At 37.0% G+C, this 23,319-nt stretch overlaps 2 protein-coding genes across 5 annotated transcripts; both read right to left on the bottom strand.

Moving 5' to 3' along the window:
* Window positions 1–37: 37 nt before the first annotated feature.
* Window positions 38–13,507, bottom strand: LOC111431989 (mediator of RNA polymerase II transcription subunit 12-like). The gene is made up of 14 exons (XM_023068764.1): window positions 13,356–13,507; window positions 13,121–13,216; window positions 11,896–12,076; window positions 10,530–10,589; window positions 10,174–10,279; window positions 9,709–9,777; window positions 9,509–9,562; window positions 9,305–9,412; window positions 8,152–8,301; window positions 7,722–8,069; window positions 5,213–7,626; window positions 1,950–4,517; window positions 1,297–1,630; window positions 38–870 (listed from the first exon to the last, which is right to left on the bottom strand). The coding sequence occupies exons 3-14, from the start codon at window positions 12,021–12,023 to the stop codon at window positions 412–414; spliced, it is 6,798 nt and encodes a 2,265-aa protein (XP_022924532.1). The 5' UTR covers window positions 12,024–12,076; window positions 13,121–13,216; window positions 13,356–13,507; the 3' UTR covers window positions 38–411.
* A 1,152-nt stretch (window positions 13,508–14,659) lies between these two features.
* Window positions 14,660–20,428, bottom strand: LOC111431878. 4 transcript variants are annotated; one of them, XM_023068593.1, is made up of 7 exons: window positions 19,325–20,427; window positions 19,024–19,227; window positions 18,468–18,523; window positions 16,819–18,382; window positions 16,465–16,715; window positions 15,979–16,168; window positions 14,660–15,852 (listed from the first exon to the last, which is right to left on the bottom strand). In XM_023068593.1, the coding sequence occupies exons 2-7, from the start codon at window positions 19,172–19,174 to the stop codon at window positions 15,239–15,241; spliced, it is 2,826 nt and encodes a 941-aa protein (XP_022924361.1). In that variant the 5' UTR covers window positions 19,175–19,227; window positions 19,325–20,427; the 3' UTR covers window positions 14,660–15,238. The 4 variants fall into 4 exon arrangements, with proteins under 4 accessions (XP_022924361.1, XP_022924362.1, XP_022924363.1 ...); XM_023068594.1 differs by having other exon boundaries at window positions 14,660–15,849; window positions 19,024–20,428; XM_023068595.1 differs by having other exon boundaries at window positions 16,465–16,679; window positions 19,024–20,428.
* Window positions 20,429–23,319: the final 2,891 nt, after the last annotated feature.

The raw sequence follows: 23,319 nt of genomic DNA, 5'->3' as shown, positions 1-23,319 counted from the left end.
GGGGGGGGGAGAGTAATGGGGGTATGCAACTAACAGATCACATTATGATTTTTCTCATTTGGATAAATCAGTGAAGTGAAACAATTAATCTCTATATATACAAGAAGCCTCCGAACCGCGCCCTGCAGTTACGAATGGAGGTCAATTGAAGGGTTAGAATCCAAGCTAGGCCGACACCCTGTAGCATGGATGGTGTGTGGGAGCATCATTTTTTGTTTAAATTTACCTCCACGATGGTCCCAACACCCCATAAAAAATTTCACAGTCTCAACAGATCACTTTTTCATCTTCAAATGAGCACAAGGTTACCATCTTGATGCCATTCATGGGCAATAAAGGGGAGCAAAAACTTACCTGCTGAGGGGGGGAATGCTAGCTCCAGATAAAACAAAAAGATAAGTAAATCAAAGATTAGCTGTCGTCATCCATTGCGCCGATGTATGTCAAATCCGTTCGTCTCACCCGCACTGCCCCTTTTAGCCAGTATGATGCTCGGAAATTTGCATGTTCACCACCGCCGATTACAGCAGCATTGCTGGAAGATTGACTTGATCCAGCACCATCTTCTAGAAGCAACCAAGGGTCAATTTCTGTATCGTAATCCTGCTGTGGTGGCAAAGATTTTGACTTTCCAGGTGCGCTAGGAACAACTCGGGGCGATGACATCTTGCTCCCTTGAGGCATGCTGCTACTATTTCCAGAACCAATCCCATGTGTGGAAGGGCTGGATTGAAATGAAGAAAGGGCAGAAAGGGATATTGTTGGTGGCTGGTAAGATAAAAAGCACCGACCAGGAGGAAGTGGAACTGGCATTGCGGCTTGGATGCGCCATCTAATCATATCAGGTAGTTGCATAACGTGCAATTCATTCTGTGTCAATAAATTAATTCAAAACTCATAAGTACGACATTAGATTTCCTTCACCATCAGGTGGGTAAAATGAAAAGCATCCCTAGTCATTTTTTTTTGGCTTTGGTATAGGCTCTACTTTTTCACATAGAATCCAGAAGAGATCAACTAATGCTAGATATCTATATCGTGGGGCTAGTAGACAACTAAAACATCACGCTCCTTTTCCCTCTCTCAACAGAAACAAAATGCAAGAGGTTCTTCAATATTAGAAATAAGTAGGTCCATGTTTCATTCCAACAGTCAAAAGATTGATCTAGCGTGTCAATACAGAAACCTAGTAAGCTGACAATATTTCACAACAATCTTCTTCTGTTTGTGTGTTATGGAGGGTAAAAATTTAATTGTGAAGTTAAGATTGAAGAATAACGTTACTTGAGGGCTAACCTGTAAACTTTCAGCCAGTTCACGAACAAGAGCACTAGAGTCCTTGCTTGTTTCATTGGTCGACTTTGCAGCAGTCTTCACACCTAGCCAACTTGGCTGGCAACTGCTCAAAAGCCCATGTAGAACCAATAACATCCTAGCAAAAAGACTTTCACCTGGTAAATCTGCAAATACAGAATATGAAGCTTCGGAAGGTGACTCTACTTCCTTCTTTACCATCGAACTGTGGGTGGGAAAAAAGGTAAGGTTTGCATCCTCATGAACCATTCGATTTCCAAGAAGACGAAGGATAACAGAGGCAAGCATATGCCTCATGTTCCGTCCTGATGGCTCCCTGAAAAAGGAACAAAATTTGAGAAAAACTAAAATGTAATTTGGACGCTGGAGAACTTGGAATGAAATCAATGCTGCAGACTCTAGTAAACCACGAAGAACCACAAAGAAGTAGTAAGCAAGAAAAGAATTTCAGAAGTATTGACAAATGTAAACAATATTTAATGTTAACAAATCAGGCATACATTTCAGACAAAAAATAAGCATAAAATGGAAATGGAACTATCAAAGATAGTTAGCAGTGGAACACTGTTCTCACAAGCCATCCTCCTCCTGAAAGCAAATGTGGGTGTGTGTGTGTACATCAATTCTAAATTTACCTGTCTTCGAGGATGACAGGAAGTAATCTCAATAATAATTGTAAACGCAATGACATTGATGCTCGCAAAGCTGCAGGGGAGGGTAGAGGAGAATCTGTTGAGGCAGCTAATCGTCTAGCCAGTCCTGGACTGCCACCTTTCATTTTGCGACTACTTCCTTTGCTTACAGGGCCCTCAATCCCTGAGGGCACAGGTCCTGTTTGTTTACTTGTCCCTGAAGTAACTGAATTTATTTGTAGCTCAATATTATTCAACTGCTTAATTAAATCGTTAGCAAAGGTGTTGCGTGATTCTTCAGAGCTTTGATCTATGCATGGAAGAACTAATTCAATAAGAGCCCTCTCAGTCACAAACTGCTGACTGGAATGCAAGACTTCATCGTCAAGCATTTGGACAGACTTTTGGCTATACTTTCTAGAGTCAGTGCCTTCTTCGACAACCTCTCCTTCTTCAAGATAGGAAGTATCCGAGCCAGAAAGACACCAACCCCAAGGCTTCCAAAACATGGTTTTAGTTGATAAACCTTTACTCTCAGCAATATTAGTTAGCCTCTGTCGAATTGATTTCCTTCCAAATAAGACATCTTGACCTCCTAGAAACCATTTCGTCTGCAACAACATTGAATCTTCAAGAGAACGGCCAAGGAGATGAATCACATCTGAAAAAAGAGATGCAGCATCTGGCCTGACCAACAACCTTGTTAGGATAATCTCAATAAAATTCTTCTCATTATCAGAAGCAGCAACTTTTTCAGGACTTGGCGATGGCAAACGAACAGCATCGGCTAAAGACATATCTCGTGTCTCAAGTGTCTCAAGTTTCTCAATAATGGCTTGTTCGTTCAAAAGAAGCCTAAGTTCCACCCACTGCCAATGGAACTTAGCAGGTTGTAAGGTATCCAAAACATGTACAAGCCTGTCCAGAAGCTTCATTTTTCTCTCAGAATACTGACCCTTACCATCACCAACTCCTGAAATCCTACTCCCATCATCTTGATTATACATAGAACTTGGCAACTTACAATCAATAATAGCATTCAAGAAAAGCCTTGCACGTAGAGGAACAAAGGCCATGGACTTCAAGGGGATATCAGAACCATTTAACTCCAGTATAGAAGCAAATTCAACATCGCTGGTATCTACCATCAAATGGTTATAGAATCCCTGACTGTCCCTTAAACAGACATCTCGGAATGGCAAATGTCTTACAATATCGCCAATTGCAATTGTTAAAGATTGGCACAGTTGATTCACATCTTCACGAGCTGTAACAGCAGAATTCAAGATAAAAGGGCCCCATGCTACAAATGAGAATATAGAATAGGCAGGAGGTAAGACCAAGCTAAGTGGAAGCAACCGTTGCATTCTAAAAAGTGCCACAATAGATGGCTCACCTAGTAGCTCAACAATCAACCCATCGAACACAGTTCTGCAATTTCCAACAAGCAATCTAAACCAATGCACATAATCCTCAATGGAGCTTTCAATCTTGTGCATTCCAATTGTACGGGTGTTGCCATTTGCATTTGGCCTAGTAGCCCTAACAAATTGAATAAAATCTAACCCCTCTTTTAACCTAAAGAGTGTTACAAGCCGTTCCAGACTACAAACCCCCTGAATAACTGCCCCAATGACAAGTGCAGAAATAGCTGCTGCAACTTTTGTAGCTCTACCAACCATTACTTTTGAGTTATCACCAAAGACATGAGTGTTAGAATCATGGGGATCTGCTAATGATTGAAACTGAGACCTTGATGTCTTCCCAGGAGAATAAACTCCAGCAAGTGCAGAAAAGGCTTCTGTTGCAAGAGCAATCTCAAATACACGGCTTTGACGCTCTCCTAGAGCTTCCTTGAGTAGGCATAGGCAGGTAATATGAATGCATAAAATGCGTCTGGCAAAGTCCAATGAACCAGAAGCGGATGGAAAATTTGAGCCACCTCCAACTATAAAATCAGGCATCTTAGACACAGTTGAACCCAGATTACCAACAATAGCGGAAACAGCAGAAGACACCAAGGATGGATCGCCTTCCTGTGCAGCACCACCTGTATGCCTGATGCATTCCATTAATCCTGTGATTATTTTTTGAGCTATCTGGTATCCCTCGTCTGATTTCTCTGTGGCAAGAACCTTTGGCACACCACCACTAAAGACTTTCCTATCTTTTCCAAACAAATAGTGGAAAGCATCATCAACATGTCGCCCAACCAACTCTCGCATACTCATTCCAACCCTAGAGAGTCGACCACCCCCAATCTTTTGCCTAAAGAAATCATCAAGATCCTCCACACCTGCAGGAACTCCAAGTGGAAGCCCCATCTCTCCTTCCAATGTACTCCCTGGATCAAGTTCCGCAATTAGTCTCTTGTCACAGGTGGCCTTAAAACTCTTCTCCCATTCAATGACACTAGGCATGCTGCTATACTTTTTCAACAGATACCGAGCATAAGCTACCACTGCAGAGCCTGAAATACGGCCATTTGAAGCCATAATAGCCATAGCACGATGTGTTATGGATGACAGCGCTTCTGACATAAGATCAGCTGCGACAAGTATATTCTCGTATCTGCAAGTAAAAATGGTAAGAGACGATGAGATAAACAGAAAGTTATAATATCTGATAAAGCGCCTCCATGAAAAAACTCACAAAAACAGGAATAGCTCCTATATTCCTTAACAGAAGGGAAAACTAAACACCCTAGACATTTTAGAATAATGCAGACATATAGACGTTCAAACAATAAAGAATCGCAGCAGAAGTAGGTTATGAAACAAGTAAAACTATATAGAATATTTATGGGCATTTATCAATTTAAATGCATATAACAGAAATACAAACTGGAAAAAATTGACAGAAACAATTTTTTCTTTTTCTTTTTTTTCTTCTAAATTCCACACTTAGTCAGCAAATCAGAGGTGATTGCAGGTTGGAAACAAGACTCAAAATTAAAATAACAGTGATAACTTTACCTTCATTCTGTTTTCCAGTTACTATGGTAGTCATATCTACACGATGTATAATGATTAGCAAGAAGAATAAAGATGGTCTTAAAAATTAGGTTTCCAGAAATCGAAGGAAGAAAAGGCAGAGAGAATAAGGCCAAGGAGATCAAGCAAAATGCAGTCAAATTAACGGTAACTAAGAAATATATGGCATGATGCAATGGGACAATAATGAATATTGTAGTCTAATGCACCAACAATTCCATCATCGCTGAAAATATAATGGACATTACTCATTAGGCATGAAAGATAGTGCACCTTTGGAGAGAAGATAATACATATGCCTCACCCACTTCACACACTTGATTTTCAACATTCTTTGGTAAAACTAGAATGTTCCTCCGGTTGTTGATTGTAGAATTTGAACTAATTAGGACTTTTGGCAGCAACCAGAGGAGAAATTTGACCCCTGAAACAAAATCATTACATACATCTGATAAATACAATATGGATGAAAGCTGGTCCTCTCCAAGCTTCCAACGTATAGTATTCCTATCATCAACAGCCGTTAAAGACCGACCAAACTGTCCTGCTTTTGGGATAGGTTTTTCAGACTCCTCAAATACCTGCTTAACAACAGTCATCAACCAACTTGAAATTGCTCGCTTCTCTGTAAGTCGAAATTGTTTTATACTTTTCCCAATAGAAACTATATCTCCACCAAGGTCTAATTTGCCACCATCTACTCCTCTGGTAGCACCACCTTCAATTCCAGATCTATGGTGAGGACAGGCTACCTTATTGTCACATACATGACTCGTTGATGCACCCTGACTACCTTCAATTCTAGATGCAGCTAGATGAGCAAGACTTTGTGTCTTGCGTCTTCCCTTAGAAACTGGCTTTGTTGTCTTTAAAGGTGGATCAACCTTCAATGTTTCTGAGGATTTAGGCCCCTTCTTCACCCACCACATATCTTCATCATCTGATGGAATTGGTGAAGATACATGAAGGTACAGGTTCCTTTCATCACTTACTTTCTGTTTTTTGGCTCTTCTACAATCTTCACACCCATGTGCTGCTTCTGCAATATCTATTTTGCCATATCCTGACACAAAAGACTTTTTACCAGCCCCTGATGTATCATCTAGACTAGTGTCTATGGGAAGTGAAGAACTGTTTGGCAACCGCAAAAGCAATGAGATGGCTTCTTTCAGCTCTTCAATGTCAACTTCACTTTTTACACTTTTAGTAGAGCTTGTACTGGAAAATGACTGAATAGGTTTCAATTGATTAACAGAAGTTACAGAACTAGAAACCTTATCAGAGGTTGGACAAATTTTTCGTTTTCGATTGTATGATACATTTGCACTACCAATATCACTCTGTTGTTCACATACAGCCCCATGAAGTACCAGACGACGTTCTTTGGAATAAACATTAATAACCTCTACAAGTTGTTTTCCTTGGGCGATTTTCCCATCATCCAGGGTGGCATGCATCAGACTTCCAGGTAAATGCTTCAACATTTGTTGGTGTCTCCTCCTTTTATCTGAATCAACTGCTGGTCCATTGGAATCCATAATTCCACTAACTATTAGCTGCCTTACATATGAATGAGGATAAAATATACCAGCACGTACAAGTTCCACTATGAGAAGCTGAACACGCTTAAAACCTTCTCCTTTTTGCACTTCATGTTGATCAATCCAACAAACCAGAATATCATGTAAAGGACCTGGACTTTCAAACAAGTCAAGAGAACCAGTACTTCCCAACCTTTTTAACCTACTTTTAGGTTCAAATAAATGTCCAACTGGTTTCCTACCAAACGAACTGTTCTGATGGTTGGGACCCTTAACAATGGTGGAATTGAGTACACTTGAGTTTTCATATCTAAGTCCAGATAAACTTTCTAGATCTCTGGCTTTCTTTTTCAGAAGTCTAGTGGCAATATAAACCTGAGAAAAATCTTTCCCACCGGTGAACTTTATGTCACGAGGAGCAGCACCCCAAAAATCCCTGTAGTCACATGTTGCCCACTCACATAGGAAAAACACTGAACAAGCAAATGCCACATTGACAGTCTGGATCCATTTCAATGACATCCTTAAACATGGACTTACGTCTTCAAACCAACCTTCATAAATGGATCCGTTACAGCAGTCTTCAAAAAGATATTTATAAGCTACCCCAATATCTCCATGTAGTAGAGACTTATCCAATGCACGCACAGCTTTAGCCACACTGCAAATTGGGAATTTAGGACTTACTGCCTTTGCAAGATTGTCTGCACATTTCTGTATTGATGAAACAACATTATCAAAAGCTGAGGATTGATACTGAAAATCAATACTCTTGCTTCTGAATGGACTGGCAATCTCTGCTGAAGTATATCTCACTTTTGCCGCATCCTCAGGTGCCTTTGAGCCAAAATTCCCATCATTAACTGTATGTGATACAATACAAGGTGGAAACGGGAAGCAATCCAAAGCAACAAATGTGTCAGGCACAGCCAGAACTAAATAGCGAAGCATCTCCACCAAAGCAGATGTTGTGTACGCTCTCCTTGAATTATCTACTAGATCTGACCCACCAGGAAAAGAATCTCGAATAAACCGAACAGAAATTCTGACAAGAGTGCGTACATAGGTCTGAGATAGGACAATTGTATTTAGAACCCCATATATAATTGGCAGCAGCAACTCCAAAATCTCAAGAACATCATTTTCCTGAGAAAACAAATAGCAAAATAAATCCATTGAGAGATAAACTATATACTAAAGATATCTCCAAAATCTTCTCTAATAGTTTTAGGAGTTAACACCTCTAATTGTCCCAGCACCCAATCAACAATGAGAGAAGGAAGCAGAAGCCCTTCAGCTTGATGCCATTGTAAGAGCCTGACAACATACCACCATTTGAAATGTAAAGAGGGCTCTTCACCATCAGCAGTATCTGATGGAGGATCTCCCTTTGTATGTGAAAACCCAACAGAAAACATTTGTTGAGGGCGGTCTTTGTCTGGTGGAGTCAAATGAGAATTGCTTCTTGAAAAAAATTCCTCCACAAGGCATTCCAAATAGTCAACCACATCTTTGGTCCAAAATTCTGTGCGGGTCAATTGTGCTTTGTCAAATGCTCCACATGAAATACTAGCAGAATTAGGGCGCACCTGGAATGTACAACCATAAACTGGTACGTTCAAAATAGTTGAAATGGTTTCTATTAACCTTACAAAGTTCAAGCACGTTCACCTGATTAAGATAAGTAATTTTGATGAACCAAGTTGCTCTCAGCAATGGGACATTATTCCTAATGAGAACTTCAAAAAGAGCCCTTTTCCTATACCCATGAGGAATATTATCCGTCAAAGACCGCAAACGTTTATGCTGTTGTGACAAACCCTGCATCAAGAGGAGATAATGTATCAAATTAAGAAAGAAGTAGCTGTGCTTGAGGATTATCAAAACACCACTAAACCCAAAAGTTAAATAGTTTACTGAAAATTTAATTTCTAAACTCCCCTTGCCACATGGCCCGTGGATCTTTCATACATTTTTCGAGTAGCAATTCTTGCCGATAATAAGTAGCAGCCAAAAAATTGTGTTCCGTTATGGTCCATTTTTTGGAGAATGTTTGGCTGATAATAACTTATTTCTTAGTTGTCAACCTCCTCAGTCACTACGAACAACCGCAGTCAGGGGGATGTGTCTATATATCAACCTCTTGACTTGGAATGGGAGCAAGTTTGAAAAATGATTTTAATAGTGTCTAGTGTTGGGCCAAGAGGGTGTATAAAGAGCTTAAATCAAGAAAAAGAAAAATGAATTCAATAAATGGAAGGCGATCAAATTTGAACTTGAGGTCATTAATACTTTGTATCTAGTAATTGCTCTTCTTTTTATTGAGTAAACTAGACTCGACTGAATGGTTTGGAAATTAACAAAGCCCAACAAGTATCTATGAATATTAATTAGAAAGGGGAAATGGCAATACAAGAGTTTGAACACAAGACATCCTATTAAAATACTAAGTTAAAACACTACTTAACCCAAAAGACGAAATAGATAAATTACGGTAAATTTAATTTATCAACATAGAATGCACCCGGTTGAAGTATACCAAATTAGAAAATGGAAATTCCTTTTACTTTCACACACACCCTACTTTTATCATGTTAATTTTCTTCAAATAATCTCTCTCTCTCTCCCCAGAAAATATTCCCTTCCTGTATGCTATCATAACTATACACCAACCAGAGTTCACCAAAAGACACTTCCCAGAAAAGGTGAACAAAGTCATAACATGAAAATTTGTAAAATTGTTACTCTAGACATTAGGAAAGTCGGTAGATGAACCCAATTTTCAATATCCCTTTCTTTCCCTGTATGCAGAAGGGGAGAGTACCTCAATCCACTTTCTCCGAAAATCTTCACTACAAGGTCTTTGTTCGGGAAAGATGCCAGGCTTTGTTAACAAAGAAACAGATAGGGGAATGCCATAAACTTGACCAGCCTGTCATATAATAACAAAAGGAAAATTTTAAAAGAGATTAAGAAATGGATGTTCTGAAAATCAATACAGAATCATGAACAAGGAAGAAAGCTTCACCTTCCGCTTCTGAGCACGTGAATCATTTATGGCCCTCAGACGTTTTCTTGTAGCCTGCAAAGAAGAGAAATAGGCTTCTTATTACACAACTGACCAATTGGTCACCTTAAAACGCATATGGATTAAAATGATAGACAGTAATAAGATTTCAGTATACAATACGAGGGAAATTTTGGTAGCTATTGATTCAGGTAACATACGTCTTTGCACTTGATGACAAGTTGCTTTGAGAAGGCTTGAATCTGAGTCAGCAAGATCTCTCTGGACTCCTGACACACTCAACAAAGACAAATAAATTGTATAATCTTTTTTTACAAGAAACAAAATTTACAACAAACAAAAAGGTTATGATGAATTATATATATATATATAGAAAAGGAGAAAGTTAAATTGATTATACTGTCATAACATAAGTCAAACAGACACTTAATAGAACGGACAGGCGTAATTAGTCAGGATAGTCAATACTGTTCATCCAATGGAAATTGCAAACTTATTTGTGTTTGGGAAGAGAAGAAACATATTGAAGAGCATTAGAACCCCCAAAATGTGTGTTTAATCAAATTGCTTATATTCATTAAACTTAACCAAACAAGAAAAAATTTATGAATACACAAACTCAAATCAAAAGTTCAGCCCTAAAGCTGCTGACAAGAAAGATGCACCTCAAGTCCTTCAACAGTCTCTCTGTATCCCGACTGTGCATATTCTCTGGTGAGGTTCTCCTCGGGACAGTTTGGCGATTGAGGGAGAAAGTCGGGAGGCCCTAGCCTAGATTGAAAGAGAACAAACCATTGTGTGAGAAATAGAAAACACTATCCAGGAAATAAGAAATGAAAATAGATAAAATCTAGCACCCCAAAATTTCTATAATTTTTTTTTTTTAAAAAAAGATCAATTAAATTGCATCCAACCAATGATGTAAATCAGATTGCACAAGTATTCAGTAAAATGAACTTCCAAAGTATTGGTATGGAAAAAAAGACAAGTACGATAGAAGGAAAATATTGCAAAGTGATACCGGTTATTTAAAGCCTCCTTCTCACACTTCAACTTGTACGGTGTAAGTGGGGCTGGCCGCCTGCAAATCAAGAACTATTCATTCGATTTCGGGAGAGATAAATTCAGCGTGAAAAAGAAGAGTAAAGAAGAATAGGCAAATCAGCATCTCCCAAAAATAAAAAAAGTGAACAGCAAGCAAGGCATACTACTAACACCATTGATTGCTTATAATCTTGTAAGCAACAAACAATGAACCACCATTCAGTATTGCACCACAATTTTGTCACAGGGGGAAGATGGTAAACAATAAATTGCTCTCATCAATAAAATAAGGGAGAATTTCAAACGCTACCCAAAACTTATTAAGGTAGTTGCAATACCCTCCTTTTAGTTTGATCAATTATACTATTAAATGCCCACTTGAGAATAGAACATAGCTCAACTAATTATGCCATATGCCCTCAACCACAAGACCAAATGTTCAAATTTCTACCCCGATATGCAAGAAAAAAATAACCATTATGCATCAAGTTCTCCAAAAAAAAAAAACAATACTTTCATACAGCAAACGAAAGAATATGCAAGCCAACAACAACAATTACAACCCCCCCCCCCGCGCAAAAAAATAATAATAATAATAATAACAACAATAAACAAAGGCATAATCCAAAAAAAAACTTAATGAAAGAATATGCCCCTATTCTCATTTCCTTGTTTTCTTTATTTTTTTTCTCTCCCACATCTTGCAATTGGTTAAAATTATTAATAAACTAATTAATTTTTAATGAAACCTACTTAGTAATCTTAACTAAGAAATACTAATTAGTCTGTTTTAGTTAGTTCATTAAATCTATCCATTAATTAAATTAAATGACTAAATTAGTCATAATTATATTGTTAATATTAATTTTACCTATTGAATTTCTTCCTCATTAACTAGTTTGAGCATGAACCTATCAATTGGGTTTCATAATTCTCATAATATATCTGACAGGAAAGCTAATAGTTCTAACAACATGGCTTAGCTCATGACAACTACAGAGGCTTAAAGCCTTGAAGGTACAATTGATCAAATTAAAATAAATTTGAAGAGAACATCGTAATTAGCCGAATAGTTGAACTTAAAATGGAAAATTTGCAGTTTTCCCTAAAGAACATATGTATCTCAACCCATGAAACTTCAATTAACAAAGTAGCAAATTGATAAGAGTAAAAAACTCTTAACTAGAAAATGCATTGAAAATAAATTGTAATCAAACCATGCAGAGAACGAAAACAAAGAGAGAGAGAGAGGTTACAGTAAGAACATATAAAAAATGTCATGGAATCATTATTGGCCAAGAAAAAATGAACCCCAGCTTCATAGAACCTATAAACCTCCATACCTGGAGTTTAAGGGAAAATTGCCTGGCAACGAAGAAGAATCAGCTCGGACAGCATCCCTTGCTGAGGGCCCAACTATTGCACTATTATTAACTGCACTAGTGCAGCTGGCAGGATGATACCTTTGCATTTCTCCCAACCATCAACTGCATACTTCCGTCAGCATTGGTCGGCTATATAAAGCTGTGTCAAACAGACCATATTCAAATTGTGTGCCTGTAACTTAGTTCTATTGAGGGAAGAAAGAGTGTAGGATCTTGTTGCAAATTCTACAGCCATACAAATGCAACCGAGTAGTTCAAAAGCCAATCAAGTTCAATCAAGAACAAAAAACCTAAGCTTAAAGACATGTATATCTTTGGTTCTATTGAAATTTGAAAAGGCTGAAGAAAATGTGAAAGATCCTGCCACGAATGCAGTCATACAGGTTCAGCAGAGTAATTCATATGCCAGTCAAGTTCAATTCAATCTATAGCAAAAAACTTAAGATGCATGTTTGGCGATGGAAGATATTATCCACTATATATAAAGTTGAGTCCAAGGAATCAAATATTCTTTGCATACAATTTTAGGTATAAAAGTTCTGCTTGCTCGATTGCACATTTCAATGTGCTACAAGTCTGATTTCAAATTTTTACATATTTTGTCAAAGATTATCACATTGACATTCAAGTTTCCACAGCTCAATTACGTTTAACGTTGAAATACGACCTGAATTTGCAGGATTTAACATACCTTGTCAAAGTTTACAAACTACATCACATCCATCTAAATTTGGAGTTCATAAGTTTGCAGTTTAAATTGTAATCCAGAATAAGTCGTAGAGTGACAATGCTGATATAACATACGAGCACCAAGACTGAATAGAGTAAGATATGGTCAGCGTGATACGTTAAGGCTTGAGAGCAACACACTCTGTTAAAGTACGAGCTAAGATGATGCCTACACATTGAAGTTTGTTGGCAAACCCCGGGAAGCTATAATCAGCTCCTAGAATCTCCGTAATAATAAACATTGAATACTAGACTCAAATAGATGAAACAAAACTAAGCTCATAAACAGTGCAGAAATAACTACTATAAACCCTAAATTTCAAGGGAAAAGATGCGTGATCTGAACTAAATTTCAAAATCATATAAAACACACCGAGCACGTAGCCGAATCAAATCAAATAACACAAATTCGAAATAAATACGCCCAAACAGAAACTAGGGTTTAGCGAAAAACCTGATCCCAGGCTCGACACAGCAAGCCGGTTCCTCCGGGAGTGAATAGAGCAAAGGTTGTCTGTGCGATTCAAAAGACGCAAACGAAAAGGGAGACCTGCAGAAACCAGAATGGAAACATACAATATTGGGATTTCACTTGGAGGACGCAACAGAGCGAGATTTGGGAGCCATGAAAGGATGTCAAAACGAAAAAAATAATAATAATAAAAAGAAAAAAGGAAAAGCTTGCGTACAGTTTCGAGAGCACAAAAATGGCGGAATTCCGTACGGGAGAAGAAGGGTCTCGGGGCTTGAGGGCTTTGACTCTTCAGCTTAACGCTGATGACGACGACGACGGTGCCTCTGTTACTCCCTGTGATGGAATAATGGAAAGAGTGGGGGTGATCTGGTAATTAATAAGAAATAAAATTAATTTTTATTTATTTATTAGTCTATCTATATCCACTTTCGTTAAATCTTCATGCTAAAATGCCCACTTTCGAAGTCATTCAAACATGGGGACGGACTGGGGCTATTTTGCAAATATCCCAAAATATTGGGCCACAAGATTCTATCTTTTGACATTTTTATTTTTATTATTATTTTATTATTTTATTATTTTATTATTTTATTCAATCGGCTGATCTAAAATGAGATTTTGTAGTAACAACAGATTTGTGTTTGGCAAAGTTTCTTTTTAGGGTAAAATAATAATCTTTTATGTTATTTTAGCAAATAAAATGTTTAAAAATAAATTATAATAACAAAAGTTGGGAAACCATAGGTTTACAAATAATAAAAAAAATGAACGAGGCATTCAATGCACGATGTTACGAGTAAGTGGCGATGAAAGACGGGTTAGCTTTATTTGTAAGATGTCTAATCTTGACTACCATTTATTAGCTTAGTTGAGTTTGGTTTCTATTTTAGTAGTAGAAACGGTTACGAGCGAGAAAACAGATGTGCTCATATGTGAACAACGTGTTAGCGAAAGGAAGGCCGGTAGCTTTGCTTAGCATATTTTGCCAATTGTCAAATGGAAAAAAAGATAGTAGAAGCTACCTAACTTCTTCCTGTAGCTGATGCTAGGCGCTATCATCGAACAAATACCCTAAGACTGCTGTAACTCGAAGTCCCGCACCTGAAAGTGGAATCTCTAACGAAAGAAGCCGAGTTGTATAAGTGAATGAGTAAGTAGCTCGAGTACTTAAATGCAAAACGTGCTTGTACGAGCAAATAGTAATAATAAGTGCATTGATATGTCGTTCATTACCTGCAAGGTCATGCCGACATAAACCTATTTCATAATTCAATAAAGGTATGCAAGATTCAATATGCCTCTTTTTAAATGAAGTAGACTTACCGTGTTAAGCAAATTTAACGTTTTTGGTGTTGACCAGAACATCTTGCATAATGACAGTGTAAAATTATCGACACGAGCATAGCTCGACAGCAATTGACATGTATTATTTCTTCAAAGACGGTAGCTCAAGAAAACGTCACACCTCACGTTTGTTGTACTAAAATAACAACGTAAATTGAATTAAAAAAACACTTGTAAGCTAAAGTATTACATTTCTTCTTCAGTGCATGGGGTCAGTAGGGGGGAACGCCCTTTATTACATGTTTATAAGAAAAACAAGCCAATCACACAACCAAAAATTCACAGTTTGTCATAAACTTTGCGAACACAGCAGGAAGAAGTCACTAACAAGTGACCCGAAAAGATAACAAAACAAAACAAATCAATGAATCAAACCACGCGATATCGATATCGATTTCCTCGACCAATACAACACCAAACTCTACAAGATCTACAAGGGAGGCTGCCACCTCCAATATCGCGACTATGCAAACCTCACACCCGATCCAAAGTTGATATCGGATGTGAAGGACTAGACTCTGTGTTTTTGCGACGACTGAACTCTTCTTAAACCTTCTCCGTTGAAGGCACTAGTTTGACGACTAGAGTGAGCGGGGGAAGGCCAGAAACGACGCCTTCAACGATGCCATGGCTATGGAACTAGTAAGATTGCGGTTGATATCTACGCCGATCTCAGGAGACCAAGTTAGCAACAGCTCAGTCATATTATAGTTCATCAAAAGGAGTCCTCCCAAGTTCAATATTTGCAATTCTTTATAAGTCAACACTCACATTTTCATTCTCCATGCACAAGGCATCATTGGATTCCGAACTATCACATACGCAGCTTAATATCGTATCATTCACCAAATCTTCGAATATGGCTTCACATGTCTCGGTACCAATAGTTTCGGCATCAGAATGAAGGTTCATCCATGTTCGGGTTCTGCTCATGTCCTTCGTGACAAGGTGGTCCAATGTAAGAGGCTGTGGCAATGGAAGAAGATGCCAATATACTCCTTCACAAACCTCAACAAGATATTCCGACCGTAAACAGGGTTTTACAAACGAGAACCACGGGGGGTAGCTTTGACAGACATCAGCAAGTACTTCGTTAATACAGTCGAAGAGGAGCTTGTGGTCAGAGCATAGCTGGTTCGGGAAAAGCTCTACCTCGTCGACTAGTAACAAGTCGAGAAGCTGTTCTGAAGAAAGCCACCTCACACAGATTTGGTTCCAGGTAAGGCCTGAGGCTGACAACACTGTCTTTACATAGTCAAAAATCACATCCTTATCTCCCTTCAACGATTTCGGGATGTTAGCTTTATCGGTTTCTGCAGGTTCACAATCATCAAATTCGATATGCACTGGTTGTACTGGTAACCCTGCTGATACAATAAACTGATATTAGCCAGGGAAATTAATTACCATCATCAATACCTTGACTTAATGAAATGGATAAAAATGAAACACAAAATACACAGATAAACTCCGTAGCTGTTCTTAGTGATTACCAGGCAGGGACATGGCATGCACGGGGCTCGTGTTATCATCCACAAATAGTGGCTCAAGAACTGAAACAGGGCTCGGTCGCTCTGGAACATCAGAAACACCCTCTAAATCTCCATCAGCCTTTCCAGGAGTCGACGAGCCAGAAGAGAATGCCGATGCAGATAAAGGCAATTGATTTTCTTCAGAAAAATCCTAAACAGAAGAAACAATTTAAGCAAACCGCTTCAATAAACACAGAGGTTCACAAGATATTGAGCAGACTACTACTTCTAGAACACATATGAGCATCAAATTTTGGAAAAACTTGCCATTTATCATACTTTGTAAACCAGAAGCAGGCTTATCATTACACCTTGGATATCTTGCAGATGGATTTATCATCATGGCATGTACCATATACTAATTCATCTTATAGTCATAGATTATAGACTTTAATAGCAAGAGAGATAGTGAGAGATATAAAGACAAAGATTTAGAAGATATATTACTTGAGGCAAGCTTATTGGAAGGTCGTTTTCACGCACATCTCGAGTGTTGTCATTGTGTTCTTCTCTGATAGGGGAAGGGGCAATAGGGTCAGAGGGAGCACCAGAAACGGTTCTATCATCGCAAGCATCGGGCATTTCGCCATTCTGATCCTCTATCAAAAGAGAAGATTCACTTGAGTCAGAGGAAGCCTCCAAAGAACTTCTCTCCTCATGGACTGCAATTTGATTTCCTTTTAGAATCTCAATATCACCTGCAAGCATATTATTGAACATGAATGATTAATAAACAAAACTAAATGATTGCCAAACCAATTAACATTTAGATCATGAATTGGACTATTCAGAGATAAATACCTTCAGAAACCATCCCATTAGTACTAGAACTCACAGCTTCTTCCCTTATACTTTGATTAACTAAATCACTGTCGATATTATGGTTATCATCACTTCGAGGCTGAACAGTGTTTGGGGTATCATCGGAAATGCACGATGGAGATTTTCCTTGACTGATCGGGGTATTGTTACTTTCAGCTTCAAAGGATGGCACGATTTCATTAACGTTTAAAAGTCTACTATTGGCAGAAATTCTCTTCTCTGAAGTTACAGGGCTGAGCTTGCAGTCCCTCTTAGGACTATTAATGGGAGAAAAGTTATATTCAGGAAGAGAAAGAATCCGTCCAAGGGTCTTCGGAACACGTCCCCTTAGAAAATCTACACTTTCATCCCCACTGCTAAGCTTCTCAGAAAGATGTTTCTTCGCCTCCACATAAATATTAGATGGGCTCCTTCTATCGTTATAAATATTTCCCAAATCTTGATTTATTTCCAAGCTTTTGAGTTTTCCAGGCTTCTCTCCTCTCGTGCCATCAGTGGAAGGCCTGGCAATTCTTTCAATAAAAAAGTGGTTCTTACTAGAAGAGTTTCTTGCACCATTTTCCCTAACAACACCCTTTTCACTCTCCCTCGACGAGCGATGATCTCGAGGAAATCTATCCGAACCGTTAGCAGAGAGTTCATGGTGATCTTTTCCCATAGCATATTTAAACCTCCTCTTGATTTCAGCAAGAAAAAAGTTAGAACTAACCCTCTCAGTAAGCACTTCCCTTTTATCGTTAGCAGTAGAATGTTGGGCTGATGGAGGAATGCTGCCATCCTCAGAATTCACCAAAACTTTTGCCCCTGGCTTCAGGATTACAATTTTACTCGATGCGTCAGAATTTTCGTTCCCTTTCGATAACTTCCTACCCCGATGCTTGACCTTTCGCCTGAAAAATAGACGTTGCTTAGTATCAACAAGTTCCTCAGACTGCTTAACTTCACTGAACTTGTGTGCCTTGGGTTCCTCAACTTTTTCTAATGACAAATCATGCAAATTCCTAATGTACTTTAGCAACACAGAGTTCGGGTTTTGTGCGAGTTCTAGAAACAGCTCGTCGTCCGAATGGGGAATCTGAAGTGCATCCATGATCTCTCTGGAGTGTTGAGCTTTGTGAATTTCAGCGAAATCTTTCCCAATATTGAACTTCTGGCCTAAATATTCCTTAATAGCATCAACCACTTTTTGTTCTAGATCAGCAAGGTACCCATTTGATTGCGCATCTGCTTTGTCATCCGGGTCGAATTTCACTTCACTCGTGCTCTTCCGATGGATCTGACTGTAAATCTCCTTCAGCATCACATCAACAGGAAGATTATTAACACTTTGATCCTTCAAAAACTCAGCAGCATTAAGGGAATCGGCATCGATGTCACAGCTTTTCTTGCGACATTTCTTTGCCATTTTCAGGTCAGTCGTCTTTACGTGGCTCGAGTGGTCGCACCCGATCCTCCTCGAGCCTTGCTCATTGAACATCTCCTCTTCTATGAGTTTCTTCACACTAGGCTTTCCAATGTCCAATGTCTTACGTTCTTCACTGTCCTGAAATGTGCACAATGTCCAATCAATTAGAACATAAACCATTCATCCACTCTGCCAGAAAATGATCAACATGGGGAAAACTTACCAAATCTTCATCCAAATTAGCTAAAATCTCAAACTTATTTCTTGAATTTTCAGTACCTGAAGAAGAACAGATAAGAGAAGATTCAGAACCAAGTGACACTACATAAGGTTTAATTTAAGCAATCAACCTAAACTTATGATAGCAATTAAGCTCTATCATTATAACTCCTTTAGTTTCGAGTTGTCACAATTATTAAACCCTAAACCCTAAACCCTAAACTCTAAAGCGCCTCCAAATTATTGAAATTATTGCAGTTCTACTCACAAACTTGGGATATTATTACAATTCAACTCAACCACTAACAAAGCTATAGCAATAGAGTTTAATTGCAACGAATTCGTAAGTCCAGCGGTTGGTTGTTCAAACTGAAAGTTTCTGGTGCTTGCAACAATTTTCATAGGTTATGAGTGTTCTTTTTTTTGCAATTTTCGACCAAGAACAAAAAAAATAATTGATGAACAAGAACTTGCAGATCAGAAGTTGAGGAAATTAAAATCAAATACAGACCAAAAATCTTTCGATCTACGAAAATCTGTGTAAAAAATTGTGTTCTTACCAACAGTTTGCCTGCTCGGACGCTTCTTGTCGGCTAATAGCTTTCTGGAGGCGCGGCCATGGCGGAAATCAAATAAACTAATCAAACCCCACATACAGCCTGACTGATCCTTCTCGTAACGAACCGTCACTCTTTTGGACTTCTTCGCCATTTTCTTAGAAGATTCCGTCCAAGATTTAATTCTCTAACATGGCTGCACGAACTCTGACGACGAGAATGAAGAAGAAGAAAACACCTTAGAAATGACTGGCTAAAGAATTTCTGGCTTTCCTTTTCCCGAGAAATTCACCGACAAGTTAACCTCGAGGACAGGCGCTTGGAAATCCAGAGTGGCGAAGAACAGGCATGGAATCCAGATGATCAATCGGGAGAAACACAGCCAAAATTCAATCACAACTTCTTGAGATGGCAAGGTATCAAATCCGAGCGTTATAACGTGCTCAGAAATTCAGCACAATCTTATGATATCGAGAGATTCGGAGTTAACTTGAAAGAAAAGACAACTGAGGGACCATTATCTTCTCCAAAATAAAGAAATCATGGTTGCAAATGGTTCATGATGGTTTTTCCTTAATTTCTTCTCATCAGAGGTCGATCAAAAGCATTAAAATCCAAATTCTCTGATTCAGTAACAATTTCACGATTTCTGGTTCAGTTCGATCAAACGCACCACAGTTCACAAATCGTCCTCTATCTCGAACTGATTCAAAGTCCTTCACAAAATTTTCTGAAAAACGATTATACTCTCCAAATCGAACTGAAATTGCTCGAAATCAAACCAAATTCACACGAGGCCAAAAGTTCTTCCAAATCCAACACACAAAGTCCAAAAAACATCACACTCCACTTTAAAACGAACACCCCCACCCCGCTCTCTCCATGTCCGAAAATTTCAGCAATTCCACAGACGGCACGAAGAACAAAAACAACCGCAAGACTTTCAAAATGTAGCCATCTCTGTTGACAACCAACCAAAAAGAGGAGCAGATGCTAATCTACCACCGACCCTTATCTTCACGCGTAGAATTCGCATATTGGCCGCCATTAAAGACGCGGAAGGAAAAAAAAAAAAAAAGGAAACAAGAAGAAGAGGAAAAATTGACAATGGTGAAGTGAGAGAGAAAAAGAAAGAAAGAGAAAGAAAAAGAAATGGTGATGGGTGGTGTTGGGTGAAAGCAGAAGGAATAGGTGAGAATTGAGGTTGGAAAAGGAGGGCCCACCACCCACAGCTAGCGAGCTTTCTATGGAAGAAAAGTTAAGGCCGCCATTGCCACGTTCAGATACATAATCAAGCTCAGCTCACCTCATCGCCATAGCCATTTCTCTCTCCTCTCTCTCTCTAGAAGCCATTGCAGCGAAGATCTGGACAAATGGATAGCTTGGGCCTCTGACTTGACATATTACAGTCTAATTCCTTATTAATAATATATTATTATAATAATAATAATTATTATGATCTTCTTCTTCTTACTATCCCCCACGATTTTATTTATTTATTATTTTCTTTTTTGATAAACCCACGATTTTAGATTTTATGTATTTATTTAATGAAAATGGAATTTTAGCAAATCAATAATTAATTGATTTTTTTTTTACTGATTATCTTCTAAATTTGTATTTTTTAATATATAATTCCACTTAAATTTTCTAAAATGAGTTAGAATGCAATTAATTTCAAAATCATTGACGGACAAATATTAATTTTAATAGCAGGCTATTCTAATTATCACATACTCCAACGTCACAAAAATAATTTAAATAAAATAAAACCATTAATTATTTAGATAATAGGTTTTAGAATGTTTTTATAAATACTAAAACTATTTTTAAAAAACAGGTATACTTGAAAGTGATATTTTGTAATTAAAAAAAAAAAAGAAAGTGATGTTTTGTTCATATATATATATAATACCATTCATGATAAAAGTTGGTTTATAAATTATAAATAATAAGTTGTTACGTAATAAAAGTTCATATTTATTTTTTAAATATAAAAATAACAACAATAAATAATAAATTATTACAAATTATTATTCAATTTAAAATTTAATAAAACTTGGTAACTAAATTGCTATATATTTTCAATGAGTATTTAATTACTGGCATGAAAAAGCTCAGTTTTTTTTGCTAATATATGTTAAATTAATTTCTTTAAATGTATTTTTTAATATAATAAAAGAAAAAAATAAAGAGCATGACCATATGGTGACGTGGCATAATATTCCAAAAAAAGGGGTCAAACTGATGAGATGTACTTATTTCATATTTTATGTAACAAAATTGTGACCTAAAATTTGACCTTAGAAAATGTGTCCCAATTTTAACCTCGACATATATATATATAATAATTATGACCTTAAAATAAATTAGAAAATTTGTACATATGAATAAAATTATGTTTACATATACTACGTGTATTTATACTTAAAATTGTAATGTTCGAATAAAAGAAGAGTATATCACATCCAAATGAGAGATATCACGAGAATATGATGGTTGTACCAACAATACAATGCAATTTCATTTTTGAAAACTTGATCGTAAAAACGTCAAACAAAACATGTTTGATTTGAAGCAATTTTAATAATTATCCTTAAAAAAACATGTTAGAAAGATGAATGTTGGTGAATTAAGGATGGTTGAAAAGACAAAAGAAAAAAAAAAGAAGTATGAAAATTGACTTTTATGTTAATGATTTATTGAATTTAGTGAAGAGGAAGCAATGGGATGGTTGAATTTGAAGCCAAATTTAGAGTAGGGATACTTTTAAGACATGAACTAACACCAATTTTTTTTCTTTATTATTTTTATTTTTATTATATATATTATTTTACTACATCTCTCCTCAATAAAATAATAATAATAATAATAATAATAATAATAAATTCAAATTAATAAAAATACCTTTCTCAATAATAATTGCATGCCTTGCTCATATATACCTTGCCTCCATCCTCAACTTTTTTTAATGTAAAAAATTATTATTATTATTATTATTATTATTGACCTTTTAAATTGATTCATATCAGAATTTTATAAAAAAATTTAATTGTTTAATTAAGAAAAGAAACCACAATAATTAACCCAAACACCAACTAGAGAGAGCTTAACGGGAATAATAATAATAATAATAATAATAACAAAAAGACAAGAGGGCCCCTCCACCCCAAGCACCAACAAGAAAGAGAGTAATTTGCATGCCAACAAAGGGGCAATGCTTCTCTTAACTTGTTGCTTCCTATAGAAGATAAGGAATCCCAACAAAAGTGAAAAATGGGAAAATTATGACGATGTTCGGTAACTTTTTTTTACAAAGAGAAATTACTTCTATCTATATCCTTTAATTACGGTTTCCGAGCTTAATTGCTTAAGGTATATATTATTCATTATCTTCGTAAATTTCATGAATTTGAATGATTTATCGACCAAAATATTATCTTAAAAGAAAAAAGAGTTCTCAAAATTATAATTTATCTTTTCTTATTTGGTAAGGGTCTAAGCACACTAGTAACAGATATTGTTCTCTTCGGACTTTCTCAACTTTCACTCAATGTTTTTTCAGATAGTCTTTTTTCGGTTTTTTTGATTTCCCATCGAGGCTTTCAAAACGTGTCTACTAGGGAGATGTTTTCGAGATGACTCAGCATCCTCGTTGGCACATTGTCTGATGTCTAGTTTTGATACAATTTGTAATAGCTTAAACCCATTGCTAGCAGATGTTGTCCACTTTTGATTTTTTTTTCGAGCTTTCTCAAGATTTTTAAAACGAGTCTCCTAAGGAAAAGTTTTTATTTTTAAAACGAATCTCCTAAAAAAAACTTTCTACGCCCGTATAATAATTGCTTGGTTCCCTTCTTCCGCAGAATTAACTCCTACACGAAAAAAAACCACAAATTCCAATATTCCATCATCTCCCCCAACAATTTTTTTTTTTTAAAAATCTCAATGAGATGGGACAATCAAGAAATGACAATTAATAATAAAGCAGGGAAGAAAATGATTAGCCATTCAAACCAAAGCATACGTCTCTAGCGTTTGATTAGTTAGTTAGTTGTGTCATGTTAGGTACAATGGAAGCATTAAACAGTTTTTTTTTTTTTTTTCCCCTTAATTTCTATCTCTTTTTTCTTTTCTTAAATAAATGAATTAAATAAATTAAGCTTTTAGTTTTTTTTATACCAAGCAAGACAACAATTATGTCACTGCAGCCGACACTCCGGCTTCAAATAATTCATATTAAATAACTCTCGTCATCCTTATTCCCTTATGCTCAAAAAAAAAAAAAAAAAAAAAAAA

The sequence above is a fragment of the Cucurbita moschata genome, unplaced genomic scaffold (genome assembly GCF_002738365.1).
Source record: "Cucurbita moschata cultivar Rifu unplaced genomic scaffold, Cmos_1.0 Cmo_Scf00037, whole genome shotgun sequence".
NCBI lineage: Eukaryota > Viridiplantae > Streptophyta > Magnoliopsida > Cucurbitales > Cucurbitaceae > Cucurbita > Cucurbita moschata.
The sequence above is the reverse complement of the archived record's forward strand: the minus strand, read 5'-3'. Positions and strand labels throughout refer to the sequence as shown.